Genomic DNA, 22,390 nt, shown 5'->3' on the forward strand with positions numbered 1-22,390 from the left:
CACACGACACACAAAACCTGGATTTTAAGGGTGAGATAAAACAGTTCCATAGCACCAATCCAGAGTTCAGGATTAGATAGATTGACTTTGATTGCTTTTCCTCAACTTCCTTGCGGGTTATTGTGGCTGACACGAGATAGTTTCCCAGCACTTGCAGTCAGTGGTTTTCTGGTTGAAACTTGCTTTGAAAGCCTCTGCTGGTGATTTTCCTGCTTTTCCTCCTTACGGGGGTTTCTCAAAAAAAGCAGGATACAGCGATGTGAGGAATAGCCAGCCAGCTACTATGGCAGGATTACTGAGAGAGGTTTCAGGTCTTTTCTCATTTCAGGCTAGGAGCTGATATACTGCACTATCCTCACACAAAACCTGGCCACTTGGTCAGGAGCCAATCAAAACGCTATCGCTAGGTCTTAAACCAGGTCTCCTTTCCAGCACCATTCTGTCCAACATGGCAAACTGTTCCAGGAGATAGCAACATTGTAGATTTTCTTCTTCTTGCCCCAGTGAACATCTCTTTTAAACTGCAGCCATTGTAGTTTTTAAAGCCACAGTCCAATCTTAAAGCCACAGTCCAAGAAAAAATAAAAATATGTTCTTTACACCAGCGACAGTGAAAGGTGGTACACACTGCTGCCACTGTGCGTCGGTGATGGAGGGGGTGAATGTGTAAGGTGGAGGATGGGGGGGGGCGCCAATCAGGTGGCTGCTTTGTCCTGGATGGTGTGGAGCTTCTTGACTGTTATTGGAGCCGTAAAGTATTCATATGGTTAGTCCAGTTCATTTTCTGGTCAATGGTAACCCCCAGGATGTTGGTAGCGGGGGATTCAGCGATGATAATGCCATTGAATGTCAAGGGCCGATGGTTAGACTCTCTCTTATTGGAGATGGTCATTGCCTGGCACTTGTGTGGTGTGAATGTTACTTGCTACTCATCAGCCCAAGCCTGAATGTTGCCCAGATCTTGTTGCATATGGATATGGATGCTTTAGTATCTGAGGAGTCATGAATGGTGCTGAACATTGTGCAATCATCAGCGGACATCCCCATTTCTGACATCATGCTGGAAAGAAGGTCATTGATGAAGCAACTGAAGATGGTTGGGCCTTGGACGCTATCCTGAAAAACTCCTGCAGTGATGTCCTGGGACTGAGATGATTGACCTCCAACAACCACAGCCATCTTCCTTTGTGCTATGTATGACTCCAACCAGCAGACGGTTTTCCCCCTGATTCCCATTGACTCCAGTTTTGCTGGGGCTCCTTGATGCCATACGTGGTCAAATGCGGCCTTGATGTCAAGGGTAGTCACTCTCACCTCACCTTGGGAGTTCAGCTCTTTTGTCCATGTTTCAACCAAGGCTGTAATGAGGTCAGGAGCTGAGTGACCCTGGTAGAACCCAAACTGGGCGTCAGTGAGCAGGTTATTGCTAAGCAAGTGACGCTTGATAGCACTCTCGATGAACCTTCCATTACTTTACTGATGATCAAGAGTAAACTGATGGGGTGGTAATTAGCGGAGTTGGATTTATCATGTTTTTTGTGTACAGGACATACCTGGGCAATTTTCCACATAGCTGGGTCGATGCCAGTGTTGTAGCTGTACTGGAACAGCTTTGCTAGGGGAGCAGCAAGCTCTGGAGCACAAGTCTTCAGTACTATTGCTGGAATATTGTCAGGGCCCATGGCCTTTGCACTATCCACTGCCTTCAGCCATTTCTTGATATCACGTGGCGTGAATCGAATTGGCTGGAGACCAGCATCTGTGGTGCTGGGGACCTCCAGGGGAGGCGGAGTTGGATCACCCACTCAGCAACTCTGGCTGAAGATTGTAGCAAGTGCTTCGGCCTTGTCTTTTGCACTGATGTCCTAGGCTCTCTCACCATTGAGGATGGGGATATTTATGAAGCCTCCTCCTTTTGTTAGTTGTTTAATTGCCCACCACCATTCATGACTGAATGTGGCAGGACTGCAGAGCCTAGATCTGATCCGTTGGTTGTGGGATCACTTAGTACTGCCTATCACTTGCTTCTTATGCTGTTTGGCACACAAGCAGTCCTGTGTTGTAGCTTCACCAGGTTGCTGCCTCTTTTTTAGGTATGCCTGGCTCCTGGCATTCCCTCCTGAACCCTTCATTGAACCAGGGTTGATCCCCTGGCTTGGTGGTAATGGTGGGGGATATGCCAGGCCATGAGGTTACAGATTGTGTTCAAGTACAATTCTGCTGCTGCTGATAGCCCACAGTGCCTCATGGATGCCCAGTCTCCAGTTTGAGATCTGTTTGGAATCTATCTCACTTAGCACGGTGGTAGTGCCACACAACACGATGGAGGGTATCCTCATTGTGAAGATGGGACTTTGTATCAGTGGTCACTCCTACTGATACTGTGATGGACAGATGTATCTGTGGCAGGCGGGTTGATGAGGACAATGTGAAGTAGGTTTTTCCCTCTTGTTGGTTCCCTCACCATCTGCCCCAGACCCAGTCTAGCAGCTATGTCCTTTAGGACATGGCCAGCTCGGTCTGTGGTGATGTTACCGAGCCATTCTTGGTGATGGACATTGAAGTCTCCCTCCAAAGTACATTCTGCGCCCTTGCCACCCTCAGTGCTTCCTCCAACTGGTGTTCAACATGGAGGAGTACTGATTCATCAGCTGAGGGAGGTCAGTACGTGGTAATCAGCAGGACTTTTCCTTGCCCATGATTGACCTGATGCCCTGAGACTTCATGGGGTCCGGAGTTGATGTTGAGGACTATCAGGGCAGCTCCCATTCGACAGTAAACCGTGGTGCAGCCACTTCTGATGGACTATCCTGCTGGTGGGACAGGATAACCCAGGAATGGTGATGGTGGTGTCTCGGACATGATCTGTAAAGTTTGATTCTGTGAGTATGATTATGTCAGGCTGTTGCTTGACTAGTCTATAGGATAGCTCTCCCAATTCTGGCACAAGCCCCCAGATGTTAGTAAGAAGCACTTTGCAGGGTTGACAGGGTTAGGTGTGCTAACCCTGTTCAACTCCTCTCACTTCCTCCAAATAAAAGGTGTGGCTATGGGTACCCACATGGGCCCCAGCTATGCCTGTCTCTCTATGGGGTATGTGGAACATTCCTTATTCCAGTCCTACTCCGACCCCCTCCCGCCTCCCACAACTCTTTCTCCGGTACATCGATGATTACTTCGGTGCTGCTTCATGCTCTCGTCGGGACTTGGAAAAATGTATTAATTTTGCTTCCAATCTCCACCCCTCCATCATTTTCACATGGTCCATCTCTGACACTTCCCTTCCCTTCCTTGACCTCTCTGTCTCAATCTCTGGTGATAGACTGTCCACCAATATCCATTACAAGCCTACCGACTCCCACAGCTACCTCGACTACAGCTCCTCACACCCTGCTTCATGTAAGGACTCCATCCCATTCTCTCAGTTCCTTCGCCTCCGTCGCATCTGTTCTGATGCTACCTTCAAAAACAGTTCCTCTGACATGTCCTCCTTCTTCCTTAACCGAGGTTTTCCACCCACGGTTGTTGACAGGGCCCTCAACCGTGTCCGGCCCATCTCCCACGCATCCGCCCTCACGCCTTCTCCTCACTCCCAGAAACATGATAGGGTCCCCCTTGTCCTCACTTATCACCCCACCAGCCTTCGCATTCAAAGGATCATCCTCTGCCATTTCCGCCAACTCCAGCATGATGCCACCACCAAACACGTCTTCCCTTCACCCCCCCAGCGGCATTCCGTAGGGATCGTTTCCTCCGGGACACCCTCGTCCACTCCTCCATCACCCCCTACTCCTCAACCCCCACCTATGGCACCTCCCCATGCCCACGCAAAAGATGTAACACCTGCCCCTTCACTTCCTCTCTCCTCACCGTCCAAGGACCCAAACACTCATTTCAAGTGAAGCAGCATTTCACTTCCATTTCCCCCAACTTAGTCTACTGCATTCGTTGCTCCCAATGTGGTCTCCTCTACATTGGAGAGACCAAACGTAAACTGGGCGACCGCTTTGCAGAACACCTGCGGTCTGTCCACAAGAATGACCCAAATCTCCCTGTCGCTTGCCATTTTAACACTCCACCCTGCTCTCTTGCCCACATGTCTGTCCTTGGCTTGCTGCATTGTTCCAGTGAAGCCCAACGCAAACTGGAGGAACAGCACCTCATCTTCCGACTAGGCACTTTACAGCCTTCCGGACTGAATATTGAATTCAACAACTTTAGGTCTTGAGCTCCCTCCTCCATCCCCACCCCCTTTCTGTTTCTTCCCCCTTCCTTTTGTTTTTTCCAATAATTTATATAGATTTTTCTTTTCCCACCTATTTCCTTTATCTTTAAATCTTTTATGCCCCCCCCACCCCAACTAGAGCTATACCTTGAGTGCCCTACCATCCATTCTTAATTAGCACATTCGTTTAGATAATATCACCAACTTCAACACCTCTGTGTTCTTTTGTTCTTTTGTCTGTGACATCTTTTGATTGTCCCTACTGCTTGCTTGTCCCTACAACCACACCACCCCCCTCCACTTCTCCCCCCCACCCCCCCACCCAACCCCCCTCCTCCCACCCCCACCTTAAACCAGCTTATATTTCACCCCTCTCCTTGGATTCACCTAGTTCTGTCGAAGGGTCATGAGGACTCAAAACGTCAACAATTTTCTTCTCTGCCAATGCTGCCAGACTTGCTGAGTTTTTCCAGGTAATTCTGTTTTTGTTTAGGTGTGCTGTTGTTTCTGGCGCCTAGGTTGATGCTAGGTGGCCTGTCCAGTTTCATTCTTCAACTTTTCTGTGGCTGTTTGATACGAATGAGTAGCTTTTCAGAGGGCAGTTAAGAGTCAACCACAGCTTATAATTCCCAATTTATTAATTAATTGAAATTAAATTCTACCAGCCGCTGTGGTGGGATTTGAACCCATGTCCTCAGAGCATTAGCCTAGAATCATTGTAGCAGTCAGTGTGGGAGTGGACGTTGGAGAGCTGGGAGAACGGGTGTTAGCAGTTGAGTAAGACTCTACATTTACTGTTCTTGTGTTGCTTATTCCATACATCAATAATGGTACGGAGGAAGAGGTAAACTGGTATTACCCGCTGCTCTGGGCCAAGATGTAAGTCCCTGCTTCTTCCTGTTGTCCTTCGATTCTTTCCAATCAGCTCAACACTGATTTCAACAATTCCAAATGAGAACCTCTGCCCCCATTATTTTGGACAGAAGCCGTTGGTAATGGTTCTGTTGTTGCCATTTACACCTCCTCTGGGTATCCCTTCTTTTCGTTTATCTTTCTCGCTACTATCTCCTTTTGTCTTGCACCATCATCCCTTCAGTTGTTTAATCAGTCCTGCCTCGCACCCTATCACAGACATGTTGTTCCATGACCTCTTTCCCAGTTTCTGTGTATATTTAAAACCGGTTAGATCTCTAACATTATTGAGACGTAATGAAAGGTCATTAACCTGAAATGTTAACTCTGTTTCCCTCTCCACAGATGCAGAGTATTTCTCATTTTTTTATTTCAGATTTCCATCACTACAGTGTTTATTGTTTGTGTTCCTGTCTCCTTCCTACCGTCTCTGTCACTGGCTGCTCTAGATTTCGTGTCTCCACCTTTATTAATGTGACCAAATAGTCCTCTTAGAAACTTACTGCACAGGAGGTTATTCAGCCCATTATACCATGTGTTGGCCCTTTGAAAGAGCAGTCATGCATATTCCGCATCCCCAATGTTTGTCCATAACTCTTCAAGTTCCTTATTCACGATTACCTTTTAAAATTATAGAAAGACCTTTCACCAGCTCTTTATTTTGAGTTTTCTAGATCCCGATAACTCCGTGAAACAAACTTCTCATCTACCTCTGAATCTTTTTCAATGATTTTGAATCAGTGACCTCAAACTATTGATCCATCATTGATCATCAGAGGGAATCATTTTTCTCTCCCCACTCTACCAAAGCATATCTTAACCCCGATTAGGTCATCTCTTAATCTCCTCTGTTCCAAGGAGAACAGTCTGAACGTTTCTAATCTCACCTCATAACTGAAGTCGCTCATCAACAGTAACATTCTGGTAAACCTCCTCTGTCCCTTTCTAAGCTATTTCCTACTTTCCTGAAGTCTGGTGCCCGGAATTATCCACAATATTTCAGCTGACTTCTAACCAGTGATTGATAAAGTTCCAGCATGATCTTTGTTTTAATATTCTATTCTTTTTATAAACTAAATTAACTCATCTGCTTTTTTAACACCTGATTAATGTGTTCTGGATTTGTGAACATGGTCACCAAGGTCTCTCTGTTCATCTACACTTCTCAATATGGTCACAGAATATGATCAAACCAGTTTCAATTCACCCAGAACTCACTCTAGCATCATGCAAAATTTATTCACATTAAATGTGTGTAACCTGTAATTGATTAAAGCTATGTTTTCCCCAAGCAGTTTTCTAAAATATAGTTCCAGCAGCCAGCCTGTGAGATTCAGCATCCTATTAGCTGTGAAATTCAGCTTCTCCCTTTCCCCACAACCTCTCTGCATTGTGTCATTGGGAGTGCTACTGGAAGCTGAGATTCCTGCTACTCTCTGCCAACCTATAGCTTCCCAGGGCACTGGGTGAAGACCCTCCCTGAGACTGGACAGGCAAACTGCTTGTGTGAACACCCATCAGACTTGCCTTGCCATTAACTGCACATTCCTTTTTTTAGCAGAACTAAAGCTGCCAAAATTCTGTGCTGTAAGGAAATAACGGCCATGTCAGTGGCAAGGGACGATGGAACAGCCGAGAGCTTCTGGGAGGTCAGTGACCCTGCTCTCACACCCTTCGTATACCCACATTCACTTCTCTGCTGTGTCCATTACAATGTGCTACACCCACTCCCAAAATATTGCTTCTCCTGGCTCCACTGTAATGCTCACCCCCCCACCCCCTCAACAGTTTCCTTGTGACCCCGTCCTGGTTCCCCTGTGATGTCCCCCCTCCTGATGTTATTACCGATGCAGTTGGTAAAGCAGGGTTATTTTTTTTAAATCCCAGAGGGAAACTGAACAACTGTCATAATCAATAATTTTAAGTGTTATGTGTGGGATGCGACTCTAAACTCAGGAATCAGACCGCTAGTCTTCGAGGTTTTACATTAAACATTTTATTAATTTACACAGGTTAAAATATAGGTACACATGGCTACAAATTACTACCATCATAACTTTTAACAAATTCCCAAACTAATCTCCTTTAAGGCAACAGCAACCCATTGACTTAACCAAACACCAGGAAAAGCATTTTCAACTTACAAATTCAAAATGAGGTTCTTTTCACTGTGGAGCCAGCTGGAGGCTTGCAGCTGCCTTTTGATCTTCCATTGCCTCTACCTATACACCCAAGAACTACTGAGTTATACCTACCAGCCCAATTGAATATAAATTCTCATTGTATCAACAACCTCTTTGAACTTCACCTTTTAACAATGAAACCCCTTTTTTATTAGTAATATAAACGTAGTGCTTGGTATCTGCTAGAAAGGCATCAAGTTTTCACCCCACTTCTTGAATGCTTTATTCAAAAAATGCAAATGCACGCCATCTCTCTTACATATCACAACTAGTATATATCAAAGCACCCAGACTATCTGGCCTTAATCCAGTTAAAACATATCCACAGACTAAACCTCTATTTTAAAAGAAAAATATTTTCCAAAATATTACATACGTTAATAGCTTCATGACATCCCCCTCCTTATCGAAAAATGAACAGTCATGTATAATATGTCAATTAAATAGTTGCAATAGACTCCATCTGAAAAGCCTCGCACTTTTGTCTCGAAATTTGTCCAGAAACTTCAAAGGATTATGGTCTGTATAAACAATTGTTTCTGATGAATTGTTTGCAACATAAATTTTAAAATGCTGCAGTGCTAACACCAAACTCAAAGTCTCTTTCTCAATCGTTCAATGTCTTCTCTGTTGTACATTCAGCTTCCATGAAAAATACCCTCAGTTTTTAAATTCCAGTGTCATCTTCTTATAACAGTACAGCCCCAATGCCTATATCACCTGCATCAACGGCCAAGTTGAATTGCTTGGCATAATTGGGCACTGCCAACACTGGTGTCGTAGTTAACACAGTTTTCAAACTATCGAATGACTTCTGACTCTCCAGTGTCTGTTGAAACTTCTTGTTCTTTTTTAATATTTCAGTCAGTGGAGCAACCACTCGGCTAAAATTTGGTACAAATCTCCTGTAAAACCCACTCATGCCCAAAAATCTCAAAACTTCTCATTTTGTTGTAGGCACTGGGAAATCCATGATAGCCCTGACTTTCGTATCTCCCAGAGCCACCTTACCATGTCCAATGGTATGGCCTAGATATGTAACTTGCGGTTTTGCAAATTCATTTTTAGCCAAGATCATCAACAAATTAGTTTCTTGTAGTCAAGGAAATAATTCTTCCAGATGCTATAAATGCTCCTTCCATGTCTGACTGAAAACTATTAAATCATCAATATAAACAGCACAATTGCTTAGACCTGCAATTACTTTGTTTGTCAGTCTTTGAAATGTTGCAGGTGCATTCTTTATAACAAATGGCATGACTTTAAACTGAAAAAGATCACTTGGCGTTATGAAAGTTGATATCTCCTTTGCTCTGTCCGACAATGGTAACCACCGGTGTCCTTTTAGCAAGTCCAACCATGGTATGGGATATGAATCCGTTTTTGTCACCACAGTCACCTTTCGATAGTCCACACACAGCCTGTGTTCCATTTGGTTTTGGTATCAGTACAATAGGTGAACTCCAGTTACTGCAACTAGATTCAATGATCTCATTTTGAAGCATGAAATCAATTTCTTTTTGTACTTGTGATAATTTTGCCCGATTTAATCTATAAGGTTATTGAAAATGATATTTCTATACATACATCTTGTAAAGCTAAATGTGTCTTTCCCAACTTATTTCCTTAAATAGGCTTCTGTGACTGCAATAGCTTTTCCAAATTACTTTGACACTAGCTTGGAAGGTAACTCAACATTGCATTTAAATTTTCCAATTTGATTGGAGGAAAATCAATTTCAGGGTACTGCACTTCTACCTCTTTCTCATCTTCCACCGTCACTAAAACCTCTTTTTGTTCCACTTCCCTGTCAAAATACTTTTTTATGCATATTTACATGACACACCCTCTGCTTCTTTCTTCTATCTGGAGTATTTATTTAAAAATTTACTTCACTCAATTTCTTTTCAATCCTGTAAGGTCCACTAAATCTTGCATTTAATGAATCCTCTAATACTGGTAACAAAACTAATACTTTATCTTCAGAAACAAAACTGCGAATTTTAGCCGCTTTTATCTGCTTTCACTTTTATCACTTGCTGTGTTAAGAAATTTGACCCCTGATCTGATTGGAATTCTTTAGGTAAACCATATCTTGTGAAAAATGTAATTAACTCTTCCACAATTCTCTTATTTGTAATACTTCTTAAAGGTATCACTTCAGGAAACCTAGTAGACGCAGCCATTATTGTTACTAAATACTGAGTTCCAATTTTAGTCTTAGGGAGGGGTCCTACACAACCAATCATGACCCTGGTAAGAGGTTCTTCAAATGCTGGTATTGGAATTAAAGGCGTCAGCTTAATCACTGCTTGTGATTTTCCTGTTATTTGACATATATGACAGGTTCTATAGAATTTCCCTACATCCCTATGCAATCCTGGTCAAAAAAAACCCTTTATTTTTTCCTGTGTTTTCCTAATTCTTAAATATCCCCCCCATTGGAATTTCATGAGCAATCCTCAGGATCTCATTTCTATACGTTAATGGGATTACAATCTGATGCACTTCCATCCAGCTTTCATTCGCTGAGACATGACCTGACCTCCACTTTCTCATTATCTTTGAATGAATATATTAATAACTGGAATACATTTTGCTTCAGTTTCTGAATAAGCTTTATGATACAACTGTTTTAATTGAAAATCATTTTTCTGTAACTCCACTAACCTCTTTGAGTTAAACACTTAAACTAAACTGTCCTGCATTCCTTCCTCCTGACCAATATTATCAAATACTGTGCCAGCTAATTGGATTTCAACACCTTCTTCTTGCCCTTGAACTGCCTGCTTATCTTGTTTATTTTGTTCTTCCCGATGGGCCTTTGATCCCGTTATAACAGTCAGGAAATAATCCAGGATGCTCTTCCTGTAGCACTTCTATTGAAAACACTTCTACAGGCTGCTCAACTACCATAGGCATCAGCCACATTTGTGATCCAGCTATATCATTACCCAGAATAACTTGAACCCCTGCAATGAGCATTTTTCCACCACTCCAATGAGAACTTCACCCGTCTTCCATCTGCTCTTTAAATTTACCTTCCACAATGGAATAAATTTAGCATCTGCATGAACCCCACCCTCTCCTGCAACACTCCCTCTGAACAACAAATGTCACTATCCCACAACATTAAGGATTGACTGGCCCCTGCGTCTCTTAATATTTTAACATCTTTAGTTACTCCACCCAAACACATGGAAAGACTTTCCCTCACATATAAAGTCTTTAAACATTTCTGTAACCTGCTCCTCAGAATTCTCTTGAGTAAACTGTGAACACATTCCCACTTCTTTACCTTTCACTGATTCTCCGTTTCACCTGTGCACAAACCACTGGTTTCTCCTTTGCCTGAACCTCAGCATCCATAGTACTTTTACTTCCAGAGCTTTTCTGTACCCCAATAATTCTAATAGATTTTCCCTGCAACCTCCAACACACTGACTTCATGTGCCCCACTTTATTACAATGAAAACCCCTCAATTTTTGAATGTCACTTCTACCTTCACCTTCCTTTTTGTTCTGAGAAAAAACTTCCTGGGAACTTCCAGCTACTCCTTTTCCCTGACTACTTGCCTTCCTTTCACCTTTCCCCCCCCACCACACACCCCCCCCCCACCTTTCATCCTTTTCCAATTTGAAAAGGTGACAGAAAAAATGTTTAGCTCTATGAACTAACTCATAATCATCAGCTAGCTCTGCTGCTTGTCTTACAGAATCAACCCTCTGTTCCTCCACACGAGTTCTCACTACCGAAGGGATTGAATCGTTAAATTCTTCCAAAAGAATGACTTCCCTAGGAGCTGCATAGGTTGTTTCTATTTTTAACGCCCGCATCCGCCGGTCAAAATTACTTTGTTTTACTATTTCAAACTCAATATAAGTTTCCCCAAAACAAAAACAAAAATACCTGGAAGAACTCAGCAGGTCTGGCAGCATCTGTGGAGAGGAGCACGGTTAATGTTTTGAGTCCGAATAACCCTTCAACAGAACTAAGTAAAAATAGAAGAGAGGTGAAATATAAGCTAGTTTAGGGGACGGTGGGACAAGTAGAACTGGATAGAGGGACAGTGATAGGTGGAGATGTCACAGACAAAAGGACAAAGAGGTGTTGAAGGTGGTGATATGATCTAGGGAATGTGCTAATTAAGGGTAGAAAGCAGGACAAGCAAGGTACAGATAGCCCTAGTGGGGTGAAGGAATCAAAAAAGGCTAAAAGGTAGAGATAAAACAATGGATGGAAATACATTTAAAAAATAATGGAAGTAGGTGGGAAAAGAAAAATCTGTATAAATTATTGGGAAAAAAAGGGGGAGGGGTGAAATTGGAAAGGGGGTGGGGATGGAAGAGAGAGTTCATGATCTAAAGTTGTTGAACTCAATTATTAGTCCGGAAGGCTGTAAAGTGCCTAGTCGGAAGATGAAGTGCTGTTCCTCCAGTTTGCGTTGAGCTTTACTAGAACAATGCAGCAAGCCAAGGATGGACATGTGGGCATGAGAGCAGGGTGGAGTGTTGAAATGGCAAGCGACAGGGAGGTCTGGGTAATGCTTGCAGACAGACCGAAGGTGTTCTGCAAAGCCATCACCCAGTCTGTGTTTGGTCTCTCCAATGTAGAGGAAACAGCATTGGGAGCAACGAATGCAGTAGACTAAATTGAAGAAAGTGCAAGTGAAATGCTGCTTCACTTGAAATGAGTGTTTGGGCCCTTGGCCGGTAAGGAGAGGGAAAAGTAAAGGGGCAGGTGTTGCACCTTCTGCGGTTGCATGGGAAGGTGCTGTGGGAGGGGGTTGAGGTGTAGGGGGTGATGGAGGAGTGGACCTGGATGTCCCAGAGGGAACGATCCCTACGGAATGCCGCCAGGGGGGTGAAGGGAAGATGTGTTTGGTGGTGGCATCATGCTGGAGTAGGCGGAAATAGCGGAGGATGATCCTTTGAATGCGGAGGCAGGTGGGGTGATAAGTGAGGACAAGGGGGACGGGAGAAGAAGGTGTGAGAGCAGATGCGCGGGAGATCGGCCGAACACGGTTAAGGGCCCTGTCAACGACCATGGGTGGAAAACCTCGGTTCAGGAAGAAGGAGGACATGTCAGAGGAACTGTTTTTGAAAGTGGCATCATCAGAACAGATGCGACAGAGGCGAAGGAACTGAGAGAATGGGATGGAGTCCTTATAGTAAGCAGGGTGTGAGGAGCTGTAGTTGAGGTAGCTGTGGGAGTCGGTAGGCTTGTAATGAATATTGGTGGACAGTCTATCACCAGAAATTGAGACACAGAGGTCAATGAAGTGAAGGGAAGTGTCAGAGATGGACCATGTGAAAATGATGGATGGATGGAAATTGGAAGCAAAATTAATACATTTTTCCAAATCCAGATGAGAGCATGAAGCAGCACCAAAGTAATCATCGATGTACCAGAGAAAAAGTTTTGGGAGGGGGCCGGAGTAGGACTGGAATAAGGAATGTTCCACATACCCCATAAAGAGACAGGCATAGCTGGGGCCTATGCAGGTACCCAGAGCCACACCTTTTATTTGGAGGAAGTGAGAGGAGTTTAAGGAAAAATTGTTCAGTGTGAGAACTAGTTCAGCCAGAAGGAGGAGAGTAATGGTGGATGGGATTGTTCGGGTCTCTGTTCGAGGAAGAATTGGAGAGCCATCAGACCATCCCGGTGGGGAATGGAGGTGTAGAGGGATTAGACGTCCATGGTGAAGAGGAGGTGGTTGGGGCCAGGGAACTGGAAATTGTTAATATGATGTAAGGTGTCAGAGGAATCACGGATGTAGGTGGGAAGGGACTGGACAAGGGGAGAGAGAATGGAGTCAAGATAGCAAGAAATGAGTTCCATGGGGCAGGAGCAGGCTGACATGATCGGTCTGCTGGGACAGTCCTGTTTGTGGATTTTGGGTAAGAGATAGAAGCGGGCCATCCGAGGTTGGGTGACTGTCAGGTTGGAAGCTGTGGAAGGAAGATCTCCAGAGGAGATGAGGTCAGTAACAGTCCTGGAAACAATGGCTTGATGTTAAGTGGTGGGGTCATGGTCCATGGGGAGGTAGGAGGAAGTGTCTGTGAGTTGACGCTCAGCCTCTGCGAGGTAGAGGTCAGTGCGCCAGACAACAACAGCCCCACCCATGTCAGTGGGTTTGATGACAATGTTAGGGTTGGACCTGAGAGAACGGAGTGCAGCAAGTTCAGAGAAAGACAGATTAGAGTGGGTGAGAGGAGCAGAGAAATTGAGACGACTAATGTCACGCCGACAGTTCTCAAGAAAAGATCAAGAGAAGGTAAGAATCCTGAGGGAGGGGTCCAGGTGGAGGGAGAATATTGGAGGTGGGTAAAAGGATCCGTTGAACGGGGAGAGGACTCCTGCCCAAAGAAGTGAGCACAGAGACGAAGGCGGCGGAAGAAGAGTTCAGCATCATGCCAAGCTCAAAATTCATTGAGATGAGTGTGTAAGGGTATGGAACTAAGTCCTTTGCTGGGCACTGAACGTTCAGCGTCGGAGAGGAGAAGGCCAGGGGCTATGCTGAATACATGGCCGGGGCTGGGATTGGAAGATGGGTTGGGGACAGGCAGGGGTGGAGGGGTGTTGGTGTCGATGAGTTGTTGGAGCTTGCATTCCTTTGTACCTAAAAGAAAGAGACAAAGTTTCCTGTTGAGGCGCCGGATGAGACGAAGAATAAAATGAAACTGGGGGCATGCGCAGCTTTGAAAAAGGGTACGGTGGTGCTGCTGGAGGGAGAGGTCGAGTGTATTCATATGGCGGTGCATGGTACTGAGTGTGGATCTCAGAATGCGACGAGAACAGCAGTCCGAGGAGTGTTGTATGTCCCGGAGATATCTATAATCCTGGGTGGGTTCGAAACATGAGGGGTGGAACTTCACTTGAAATCCATGTGGGGTAAGTCGGAGACGGAGACAGTCACTGAGGAAGGAAATATGGCTGTGAAAGCAGGTTTTAATAAGCACCTTGTCAAACACCAGGAGAGAAATGGAAAGCAATGAAGGTGAACAAGGCAAAAGAGAGATACGGAAATCCTGTCGGAGAGAAGAGCAATACTTCTTCAAGGTAGGCATTCCTTGAAGAGAAGTGGCAGTCAATTAAACAATAAGGTAAAAGCAAAAAACTGCGGATGCTGGAAATCCAAAATAAAAACAAAAATACCTGGAAAACCTCAGCAGGTCTGGCAGCATCTGCAGAGAGGAGCACTGTTAAGTTTCCCCAGGCTCTTTTCTCATATTGCTAACTTTCTGCCTGTATGCTTCAGAAACCAACTCATATGCACTCAAAATAGCTTTTTTCACCACATCATAATTCACCAACATTTCTTCTGAAAGCAATGCATATACCTCAAGCCTCCTACTTAATAACTTAGATTGTAATGATAATGTCCAGTATTCCTGGGGCCATTTCATCTGTTTAGCTAGCTTCTCAAATGAAATAAAGACTGCTTCAATGTATTTTTCCTCAAACTTTGGAAGAGCTTGTACAAATGTAAACAGCCAATATTTTCAGTTAGAATTCTCTCTCTCTCTCTCTCTCTCTCTCTCTTTCCTACTCTATCTTTACAATTTCCAATTCCCTTTTAAAAGCCATTTCTCTGTCCTTTGCTTCTAATTCGAGCTTTTTCATTTGCAACTGAAGTCTCACTACCTCCAGCTGTGACTCACTGGTGTCAGGTTTCACTTCCAACTGTAGGTGCTGTTCTATACTTTTAACTATATCAGATTTCCTAGCTCCTCCAGGTAACCCAAATTGTAATTTATCTGCCAACTCTGTTAACTTACTTTAGGTTATTCTCTCCAACCAATCAGAGTTATCTCTTCTACTCCCAGACAAGTCTTAGCAATTACCAAAGCCATCTTGCAGTCTCACCAATTCTAAAATACCTCACCAACTCCTGAATTCAAAGTGCCTCTCATACCCGTAAGCTTTAAGATTCATCAATTTCTAACCAATTGAGGACTTAGAAATATTATTTATCCCGACACAGCCCCCAATTGTTCTGACCGATGCAGTTGGTAAAGCAAAGTTATTTTTTAAAAATCCCAGAGGGAAACTTTAAACAACTGTCATAACCTATAATTTTAAGTGGTATGTTTGAGAAGCAACTCTAAACTCAGGAATCAGACCACTAGTTCTCGAGATTTTACATTAAACTAAATTAAACATTAATTTACACAGGTTAAAATATATACGTACACATGACTATAAATTACTACTATCATAACTTTTAACAAATTCCCAAACTAATCTCCATTAAGGCATCCCGTCGACTTAACCAAACACCAGGCAAAGCATTTTCAGCTTACAAATTCAAAATGAGGTTCTTTTCACTGTGGAGCCAGCTGGAGGCTTTCAGCTGCCTTTTGATCTTACATTGCCTCTACCTATACACCCAAAAACTACTGAGTTATACCTACCAGCCCAATTGAATATAAATTCTCATTGTATCAACAACCTCTTTGAACTTCATCTTTTAACAATAAAACCCCTTTCACAGTACCAATTTTATTAGTGATATAAACATGTTGCTTGGTAGCTGTTTGAAAAGCGTCAAGTTTTCACCCTACTTCTTGAATGTTCTATTCAAAAAATGCGGGCGCACACGATCTCTCTTACATATCAAAACTAATGCACATCAAAGCACCCAGACTAGCTGGCTTTAATCCAATTAAGGCATACCCATTGACTGAACCTCTATTTTAAAAGAAAAATATTTTCCAAAATATTATATATATTTAATAGCTTCATGACACCCTCCGGCTTGCCGTGTGATGCGCCCCCTCCCCACCCAGCCACTGTGTGATGTTTCTCCTCACGGTGTCTATCCTCTCTCTGAAGCCAGGACATTATAGGCGAACGGTGAAGCGGTTTGATGACGGTCACCGTCTCTGCAGTCAGCTGCTCAACTGTTTCCAGGAGCGGGCACGTATTGAGAAGCAGTACGCACAGAAACTGACCAGCTGGTCGCAGAAATGGAAAACCCTGGTGGAGAAAGGTAAATATTCTGCGGAGTGGAATACCCACTTACCCCAACAGGGAACACCCACCCCACTGAACACAGGCAGGAAGTGGACCCTGCCAGTCAGTGTATCTTCACCCCTGGAGCATGTATGTCAGTCAGCTTAGGCGAGGGGGAGAGGAAGCAGCCCTGGGGCTCATTCCCACCCCGGCAGGGCTCAATTCTTCCCCGAAGATGGTGGGGCTTGCTCCGTTTCTGTGGGGGGGGCTCGCTCCTGCCCCATGGGGGGTCACTGTTGCCTTTGCGCGCTCCCCCCTTTGCACCCCCCCGCCTCCTTTTCCACTATCACTCAGGAAATGTCACTTCCTCAGTCCCAAAGTGTTTTCTACAGTGAAGTCCTTTTGAAGTGTAGTCACTGTTGTAATGTAAGTAATAAATGAGCCAACTTGTGCACAGTAAAATTCCATAAAGAGTGATGAGATACTGAGCAGCACATCTGTTCTTTTTTGTTGACAGTGTTGATCAGGATACAAGACAGAACTCACTGCTCTTATCAAATAGTGTCATAGAGGCTTTATAACCACCTCCTCAGCACATCTTCTATACTGACCCTCCGACAAGGTGCTGCTCCCTCGGCATCGACCCTCTGACAGGTTGCTGCTCCCTCGGCATTGACCCTCCGACAGGGTGCTGCTCCCTTGGCACCGACCCTCCGACAGGGTGCTGCTCCCTCGGCACCGACCCTCCGACAGGGTGCTGCTCCCTCGTCACCGACCCTCCAACAGGGTGCTGCTCCCTCGGCATTGACCCTCCGACAGGGTGCTGCTCCCTCGGCACCGACCCTCCGACAGGGTGCTGCTCCCTCGGCACCGACCCTCCGACAGGGTGCTGCTCCCTCGGCACCGACCCTCCGACAGGGTGCTGCTCCCTCGGCACCGACCCTCCGACAGGGTGCTGCTCCCTCGGCACCGACCCTCCGACAGGGTGCTGCTCCCTCGGCACCGACCCTCCGACAGGGTGCTGCTCCCTCGGCACCGACCCTCCGACAGGGTGCTGCTCCCTCGGCACCGACCCTCCGACAGGGTGCTGCTCCCTCGGCACCGACCCTCCGACAGGGTGCTGCTCCCTCGGCACCGACCCTCCGACAGGGTGCTGCTCCCTCGGCACCGACCCTCCGACAGGGTGCTGCTCCCTCTGCACCGACCCTCCGACAGGGTGCTGCTCCCTCGGCACCGACCCTCCGACAGGGTGCTGCTCCCTCGGCACCGACCCTCCGACAGGGTGCTGCTCCCTCGGTGTTGCACTGGGCATGTCAGACTGGATATTTTTGCTGAAGTCTGAAGGATTGGGATTTGAATGGATATTTTTTCTGGCTCTGGGATGGTCCTGGCTGTTGGGAGGAGGGGGAGGAAGAGCAGGCTGCACAGTTGGGAGGAGGGGCTTCCACTTGGTTGTGACGGGGAGTGGGGGGCGTGCATGAAGTCTGGATGAAGATGGGTGGTGTCTGCTGAGCCGGGGAGGATGGGGGGAATCACTGCTGGGTTTTGGGTTGTATGCACTCCCAGTACCTGGTAAATATTTCCATGTTTAAGTGTTTCATCTTCCCCATACCCTAACCTTGATTTGCACCTCTCGCCCTCCCCACACCAACTGCCCCCCCACCCCGCCCCACTCTTTCGCCCGGCTCATCCTCTCCCCGCCTCTCCAGGAGCACAGTACGGTACTCTGGAGAAAGCTTGGCATGCCTTCATGACGGCTGCAGACAGATTGAGTGAGCTTCACCTCGAGGTGCGGAACCATTTGTCGGCTGTGGACTCTGAGAGAGTGAAGCAATGGCAGAAGGAGGCCTTTCACAGACAGCTGATCGGAGGCTTCAGGGAGAGCAAGGAGGCCGACGATGAGTTCCACAAGGCACAAAAACCCTGGCTGAAAAAGCTGAAGGAGGTGAGGCTGTCACTGGCTGATGTGGATCACAGATTCTGTCTCACTGGATGTAGTCAACCTATTGGAAGGAGGGAGAAATCATCTCTGTTAATACGTATCAAACCCTAATCAACCCCCCCTCACTGGGCGGGCCGGTTTCTCGAGTTCCCCCCTCACGGGGCGGGCCGGTTTCTCGAGTTCCCCCCTCACGGGGCGGGCCGGTTTCTCGAGTTCCCCCCTCACAGGGCGGGCCGGTTTCTCGAGATCCCCCCTCATGGGGCGGGCTGGTTTCTCGAGTTCCCCCCTCACGGGGCGGGCTGGTTTCTCGAGTTCCCCCCTCACGGGGCAGGCTGGTTTCTCGAGTTCCCCTTTTTGCTGTGGAATGAGTTTCAATTGGTCTTGGCTGCTGGGTATTTTGCAGCCGGGAGGCTCACAGCAAATCGATCCGAGCGAGGAAGTTTGAACTCCTCACCAGCAAAGCTGCGATGTTGCTAATTTGTGAGCTTATTCCCTGGTTGAGAGTAAGAGTGTGAGCGAACTCTGGACTTGTATATTGCAGAGTTATTCAATTCCCTGAGTCTAGCTCTCTGTTGTTGATCTGCACTGTTTATTAGCTGTTAACACTGTGTCACAGGTGGAGCTGGCCAAACACAATTACCACAGCGCGTGCAAGGAAGAGCGCACCGCACGGACCCGTGAAACCAATGGCAGAGCCGACCATTCAATGTCCCCCGATCAACTCCATAAACTGAAGGACCGCGTGGAGAGAAGCTCACGGGAAGTGGAGAAGGTCAGAGTGACAGACAGAGAGAGAAGGAGAGAGCGACAGAGAGACAAGGCAGTCAGAGAAGGAAAGAGCGACAGACAGACAGGCAGAGGGAAGGAGAGAGCGACAGACAGACAGGCGGAGAGAAGGAGAGAGCGACAGACAGACAGGCGGAGAGAAGGAGAGAGCGACAGACAGGCAGAGAGAAGGAGAGAGCGACAGACAGGCGGAGAGAAGGAGAGAGAGACAGACAGGCGGAGAGAAGGAGAGAGCGACAGACAGACAGGCGGAGAGAAGGAGAGAGCGACAGACAGACAGGCGGAGAGAAGGAGAGAGCGACAGACAGACAGGCGGAGAGAAGGAGAGAGCGACAGACAGACAGGCGGAGAGAAGGAGAGAGCGACAGACAGACAGGCGGAGAGAAGGAGAGAGCGACAGACAGACAGGCGGAGAGAAGGAGAGAGCGACAGACAGACAGGCGGAGAGAAGGAGAGAGCGACAGACAGACGGAGAGAAGGAGAGAGCGACGGACAGACAGAAGGAGAGAGCGACAGACAGACAGAAGGAGAGAGCGACGGACAGACAGAAGGAGAGAGCGACGGACAGACAGAAGGAGAGAGCGACGGACAGACGGACGGAGAGATGGAGAGAGCGACGGACGGAGAGAAGGAGAGAGCGACAGACAGACGGACGGAGAGAAGGAGAGAGCGACAGACAGACGGACGGAGAGAAGGAGAGAGCGACAGACAGACGGGCGGAGAGAAGGAGAGAGCGACAGACAGACGGGCGGAGAGAAGGAGAGAGCGACAGACAGACGAGCGGAGAGAAGGACGGGGAGATGAGTGGACGGAGGGACGGAGAGAGCGACAGACGGACGGGCGGAAAGGACGGGGAGACGGGCGGACAGAGGGACGGAGAGAGCGACAGACGGACAGGCGGAAAGGATGGGGAGACGGGCGGACGGAGGGACGGAGAGAGCGAAAGACGGACAGATGGAGGGACGAAGAGAGCGACAGACGGAGGGACGGAGAGAAGGACGGGGAGACGGGCGGACGGAGAGAAGGACGGGGAGACGGGCGGACGGAGAGAAGGACGGGGAGACGGGCGGACGGAGAGAAGGACGGGGAGACGGGCGGACGGAGGGATGGAGAGAGCGACAGACGGATGGACGGAAAGGACGGGGAGATGGGCGGACGGAGAGAAGGACGGAGAGATGACAGACAGAGGGACTGAGAGAGCGACAGACGGAGGGACGGAAAGAACGGGGAGACGGGCGGACAGAGGGACGGAGAGAGCGACGGACGGAGGGACGGAGGGGGCGACGGACGGACGGACGGAGGGGGCGACGGACGGACGGACGGAGGGGGCGACGGACGGACGGACGGAGGGGGCGACGGAGAGACGGACGGAGGGGGCGACGGAGAGACGGACGGAGGGGGCGACGGAGAGACGGACGGAGGGGGCGACGGAGAGACGGACGGAGGGGGCGACGGAGAGACGGACGGAGGGGGCGACGGAGAGACGGACGGAGGGGGCGACGGAGAGACGGACGGAGGGGGCGACGGAGAGACGGACGGAGGGGGCGACGGAGAGACGGACGGAGGGGGCGACGGAGAGACGGACGGAGGGGGCGACGGAGAGACGGACGGAGGGGGCGACGGAGAGACGGACGGAGGGGGCGACGGAGAGACGGACGGAGGGGGCGACGGAGAGACGGACGGAGGGGGCGACGGAGAGACGGACGGAGGGGGCGACGGAGAGACGGACGGAGGGGGCGACGGAGAGACGGACGGAGGGGGCGACGGAGAGACGGACGGAGGGGGCGACGGAGAGACGGACGGAGGGGGCGACGGAGAGACGGACGGAGGGGGCGACGGAGAGACGGACGGAGGGGGCGACGGAGAGACGGACGGAGGGGGCGACGGAGAGACGGACGGAGGGGGCGACGGAGAGACGGACGGAGGGGGCGACGGAGAGACGGACGGAGGGGGCGACGGAGAGACGGATGGAGGGAGCGACAGACAGATGGGCGTAGGGACGGAGGCAGCGACAGTCAGGCCGGCGGAAGGACGGAGGGAGCGACAGACAGACGGGCGGAGGGTCGGAGGGAGCGACAGACAGACGGGCGGAGGGACGGAGGGTGCGACAGACAGACGGGCGGAGGGACGGAGGGGGCGACAGACAGACGGGCGGAGGGACGGAGGGAGCGACAGACAGACGGGCGGAGTGACGGAGAGAGCGACAGGCAGACGGGCGGAGTGACGGAGAGAGGGACAGGCAGACGGGCGGAGTGACGGAGAGAGGGACAGGCAGACGGGCGGAGTGACGGAGAGAGCGACAGGCAGACGGGCGGAGTGACGGAGAGAGCGACAGGCAGACGGGCGGAGGGACGGAGAGAGCCACAGACAGACGGACGGAGGGAGCGACAGACAGACGGGCGGAAGGACGGAGGGAGCGACAGACAGACGGGCGGAAGGACGGAGGGAGCGACAGACAGACGGGCGGAAGGACGGAGGGAGCGACAGACAGACGGGCGGAGGGACAGAGGGAGCGACAGACAGACGGGCGGAAGGACGGCGGGAGCGACAGACAGACGGGCGGATTGACGGAGAGAGCGACAGGTAGACGGGCGGAGTGACGGAGAGAGCGACAGGCAGACGGGCGGAGAGGAAGAGAGAGCGACAGGCAGACGGAGAGGATGAGAGACCGACAGACAGACGGACAGAGAGGAGGAGAGAGCAACAGCCGGAGAGAAGGAGAGAGCGACAGAGAGACAGGCCAAGAGCAGGTGGGCGAGACGAGCGGACGGAGGGACGGAGAGAGCGACGGAGAGATGGGCCGAGAGCAGGAGGGGGAGACGAGTGGACGGAGGGACGGAGAGAGCGACAGACAGACGGACAGAGGGACAGAGAGAATGACAGACAGACGGACGGAGGGACGGAGAGAGTGACAGACAGATGGACGGAGAGGAGGAGAGACCGACAGACAGATGGACGGAGAGGAGGAGAGATCAACAGCCGGAGAGAAGGAGAGAGCGATGGCGAGACGGGCCAAGAGCAGGAGGGGGAGACGAGCGGACGGAGGGAAGGAGAGAGCGACGGAGAGAAGGGCCGAGAGCAGGAGGGGGAGACGAGCAGACGGAGGGACGGAGAGAGCGACAGACAGACGGACGGAGGGACAGAGAGAATGACAGATGGACGGAGGGACGGGGAGAGCGACAGCCAGATGGACAGAGAGGAGGAGAGACCGACAGACAGACGGACGGAGAGGAGGAGAGATCAACAGCCGGAGAGAAGGAGAGAGCGACAGACGGAGGGACGTAGAGGAGGAGAGAGCGACAGACGGACGGATGTAGAGGAGGAGAGAGCGACAGACGGACGGACGTAGAGAAGGAGAGAGCAACAGACAGAAGGCCAGACGG

General features: G+C 49.0%; 1 protein-coding gene across 9 annotated transcripts in view; it reads left to right on the top strand.

Moving 5' to 3' along the window:
* pacsin3 (protein kinase C and casein kinase substrate in neurons 3) overlaps positions 1–22,390 on the top strand; it is a 164,348-nt gene that overhangs the window by 54,958 nt on the left and 87,000 nt on the right. For 6 of the 9 annotated variants that reach the window (XM_041197661.1, XM_041197662.1, XM_041197664.1 and 3 more), the window contains 4 exons: positions 6,696–6,786; positions 16,160–16,316; positions 17,989–18,224; positions 18,838–18,993. In XM_041197661.1, the coding sequence (XP_041053595.1) occupies positions 6,742–6,786; positions 16,160–16,316; positions 17,989–18,224; positions 18,838–18,993 (594 nt within the window). In that variant the 5' untranslated portion in view covers positions 6,696–6,741. The remainder of the gene's footprint in view (positions 1–6,695; positions 6,787–16,159; positions 16,317–17,988; positions 18,225–18,837; positions 18,994–22,390) is intronic. The other 3 variants (XM_041197663.1, XM_041197666.1, XM_041197667.1) reach the window with 2 other exon arrangements.

The sequence above is a fragment of the Carcharodon carcharias genome, chromosome 10, assembly GCF_017639515.1.
Source record: "Carcharodon carcharias isolate sCarCar2 chromosome 10, sCarCar2.pri, whole genome shotgun sequence".
NCBI classification, from domain to species: Eukaryota; Metazoa; Chordata; class Chondrichthyes; order Lamniformes; family Lamnidae; genus Carcharodon; species Carcharodon carcharias.